A 3,968-nucleotide genomic window follows, 5' to 3' on the forward strand; every position below is an offset into this window, starting at 1 on the left:
TAGCATAGCATGTAATACAATCCGGGCTGATTAACCAGCTTGATCACATAAGAGAATTGACGAGGAAGGAACAAGTGTAGGGTAGCTAGCACAATGCAGAGCTGGATGTCCCAACAACAATGTCATCCAAGAAAGCACATTATATTCGCTCCAAGATGAGCTAGCCAGCCAGCGTATTATACACAAAAGGGCAGGCCAGCAACAGCAGCATCGGACCGCATATAACAAACATATAAATATATAATAGATGATGAAATGAATCAGCAGCAATGTTGCGTTGGCTAGGTCAAATCAAGAGACAAGCATAAAGACAATCATCTTCCTTTCTTTCATTCCTCCTAGGCCTGCATTGTATGTAGTATATGTAGATTCTTCTCTCCCACACGGAGGAGTGAGTACAAATGGAGCTAGCAGTCACAATGTGCTAAATAATCAATTAACAATGTCGATCTTGTCTCACAACGGAAAAGAGGGTGTTAATGTGGGAACAATGAGCAATGTACTATGCGAATTTCGCAATCGACCGATCGATGTAGATATTGCTGTTAATTAAGCGGTATTTTTCGTAAAAGAACAATCCATCAGAAAAATGCTTCTAGGACTGGCTGCTAGAGTCATGTACCTACCAAATGCTGGTATGGCCTATTGGTATGGTGAGATGGGAGGAGAGAGAGAGAGAGAGAGAGAGAGGTTGAGATGGACATGTCGCTTACTCCTTCCATTCCATTCCATGGTGGTTGGCTTCTCTTTCTGGTTGGGCGGTGCTATCTTTTCTCATTTCTTTTTTTCTTCTTCTTTCCTTTCTTGATATGTGAGGAGTAGGCGGAGTTCTTCCTTTTTGCGTGCTCTTCCTTCCCATGGAATCTTTCCTGGCACTGCCGTTTCACCTTTTGATCATGGATGGATTGGATGGGCGGCATTGGTCACGAACCGAACGGCGCCCGGTGGGGTGTCCCCTTCCGCCGCCGACCTTGGGGCCGCGCGCCGTTCTTGCTGCCGCCGGCCTCGGCCTCGCTGCCGCTGCCGCCGCCGCCGTCGACATTGCCGACGACGGTGGCCCCGTGCCCGTGTCCGTGCCCGTGCGTCTTGGTGTCCACCAACTGCATGCGTATGCGTGAGCGTGACACGGAGGAGAAACGGATTAAACGTGAACGAACCAATCGGACGAACGGCATTGGCATTGTGCCGAAAAGAAAAGAATGATTGAAAGAAGGGAAATCATGCAATTTATCTTGAGCGAGCAGAGCAGAGCGGAAAAGAAGGGTAGGGTAGGTGTACCTTGCATCCGAGGGAGCAGAAGCGGAAGGGGTCGAGCAGCGCGCGGCCGCAGATCTCGCAATTGTAGGGAGACGCGGCGGCCTTCCCCGCGGCGGCGCCGGCGCCGCGCGGCTGGGGCCGCTCGTTGAGGAAGAGGACCCTGGCGCTGTTGATGACGTAGGTCTGGACGCCGGCGATGTCGAGGACGTCCTCCACCTCGGTGACGCGCACCACGTCGTGGTAGGACGACCGCCGTATCTGCTTTCCGAGCCCAATGCCGGCCAAGAAACAGAGGAGAGGAGAGGAGGGATCATTCAAAACGCAACTTTTTTTCTTTTCCCAATCAATCAATCAACAAGACAAGAGAAGAGAAGAGAAGAGGAGTGGCATTGGCACCTGGATGACCCGGTGCGACGCGTGGCGGTGGGAGCGGCAGTAGTAGCAGAATGCAGCGGGCGTGGCGCGGCAGTCGATGCAGAACATGTTGCACTCGTTGCGCGGGGAGCCCGGGTGCGCCGCGCAGGCCAGGAAGAAGCGGGTGCCCAGGAGCGCCTCCAGCCAGCCGGGCACGCCGGATCCCGAGCTGTCGTCCTCCGACGAGGGCGGCGCCACCCGCCGCATCATCATGCCCACGACCACCAGCCGCCGGGCAATGCCGCTGCGCTAACTAACAGGGGAGAGGGGAGGAGAAGGGGGGGAGAAGCAGGAGGGAGTAGCGTTTGGTGTTTGGTTTGGTGGCTTCGCTCCTTCCTTGTTCGTTTCCTTGGGCAGCGTGTTAATTGGCGTGCGTTGCCTTCTCCGCTCGCTCTCTGTTTCTCTCTCTTTCTTGGATGGATGGATGGTCACGTGCGGCGCGACTGCTTGATTGCTCCCCCTCCCCTCCCAGCACTAGTAGTACTAGTACCAGCACTGTAGAAGAAGAAGTAGTGGTGCTATCTATATATGCAATGTCGGCGAGGAGGTGAAGCTGACAGTGAAACTGGTCCGTCAGAAAGAGAAAAGCAGAAATTTCCACGAATATCACACTCACCGATGTGGATTCTTCTTCCCATCCTTCCTTGTAGCAGCAGCAGGTCATGGTCGAGGGAGGGCCGTGTGATCATGATTGGACACCGATCCCTATGGTATGCATCTTCTCCTCCTTCTCCTGGTATGTCACAGACACACACACACACACACAGAGGGGGGAGGGGGGTTCGAGTGACAATCTGACAGAAGATGCAGTTGTTGTTGTTGTTGGCATGGACCGCTTCGCTGCTGGGCAGGCCCAGGCCCAGGCATACAAAGTTGCTTTGAGGTTGCCGTAAAGCGAGCTAGCGGTTCCATTCATTCCTTCATTCAGCTAAGCAAAAGAAGAATGAGAACAGAGAGAAAGAAGCCCCCTGTCTTATTCTTATAGGAGAATGAGGAGACTCGAACCCAGGCCTTCATTCAGCTAAGCAAAAGCCAAGATACATACAGTGATCGGGTTAAAAGGAAACGGAACGGGTGGCTATCTTTCAGGAGGGTTTGTCGGGTTTCTCTCTTTCTTTCTTTCTTTCTTTCCAGTAATCACATTCCACATGCTGCGTTGCTCATCCTTGACGGAAGCCGATGCTTCCAAGCAAGCACAACCAGCTTGCTCCGTTTGTCCATTCATGCCTGCCTTCCTTTCGCACTAGCTGTCTCTTCAACAACTTGCATGCTCTAATAACCATTTTCTTTCCTTGATTTTCTCCTCCTTTTCACTCTGTGCATCCACTAATGCAGATGCTCCGGGTTTCAACCTCATTTTCAGGAAAAAAAAAACAATTCTCATTTCTTCCTTCATCTACACGGGTTAATTAGTGTGCACTTTGATTCAGGATGTTTAATCACAAAGGTTATTTTAGGAGGTGTGTATAAAAATATAGTGTAGTAATCGTGATCATGAATCACCCTAAGATATGAGGATCGTTTTTGGACTAATTGAATTAACGCCGGCCACTAGCTAGCTGCTGATGCTGCATCGATCGTCATAATGAATTCCACTCATGCATGCTGACTGTATCTCTATTTATATGTCCACAGCACAATACAACACAATAAGGACCACGTCAATACGTTACACCGGCCGCCCGACTGCTAAATACAAAGTGAAGCTGACCCCATCACCACATCTTTTTTCTTTATAATTAACAGCATCCACAGTCCGGCTGGGAAAATTCTGTTGAAGAATTAGCCAATTACGCAATTAATTTCAGAATATTGATCATGATTAAAACTGTTAGTACTAGCAAGCAATTAATTTCAGAATTAGGCGACAGTCTAGTATACTCGGGTCTGTCTTCAGAAATTCGGGGCCCCGGGCGAAAAAACAAAATATGGCCCAAAATTTCGAACAATTCACATAACAAAAGAACTAATATTCGTAAAGCATACTCTCACTTTATTATATAATTTCAAATCTGTTTATTTGTACCTTATTTAGGCATAGATCAAATACTAAAGCTCAAAAGGTAAAGGGATAGCAAAGCAATAAACCAACCTCATGTTCTACCAAAAAGGAGCATCCGTCTAGTATTTTTTGAAATAAAATCCTCAATCATATCTTCGTACTTTATCTTCTCCAAGACATCCTTTTCAAGTGCTATTTGTCACCAATCCATTAAGTCTCTCTTGTGTCATAGTAGAACGCAAGTATGACTTTAATAACTTGAGTTTAGAAAAACTCCTTTCAGCAGATGCAACCA

The 3,968-nt window shown here is 48.6% G+C and overlaps 1 protein-coding gene across 1 annotated transcript; it reads right to left on the reverse strand.

Annotated features, from left to right (window-relative positions):
- Positions 1–222: 222 nt before the first annotated feature.
- LOC125525195 (protein RGF1 INDUCIBLE TRANSCRIPTION FACTOR 1-like) lies at positions 223–2,618 on the reverse strand. The gene is made up of 4 exons (XM_048690206.1): positions 2,288–2,618; positions 1,654–2,193; positions 1,279–1,515; positions 223–1,100 (listed from the first exon to the last, which is right to left on the reverse strand). Exons 2-4 carry the CDS (start codon positions 1,882–1,884, stop codon positions 924–926), a joined length of 645 nt encoding a protein of 214 aa, XP_048546163.1. The 5' UTR covers positions 1,885–2,193; positions 2,288–2,618; the 3' UTR covers positions 223–923.
- Between the last annotated feature and the right edge of the window lie 1,350 nt (positions 2,619–3,968).

This window comes from Triticum urartu, chromosome 7, assembly GCF_003073215.2.
Source record: "Triticum urartu cultivar G1812 chromosome 7, Tu2.1, whole genome shotgun sequence".
In the NCBI taxonomy this organism is placed as follows: domain Eukaryota; kingdom Viridiplantae; phylum Streptophyta; class Magnoliopsida; order Poales; family Poaceae; genus Triticum; species Triticum urartu.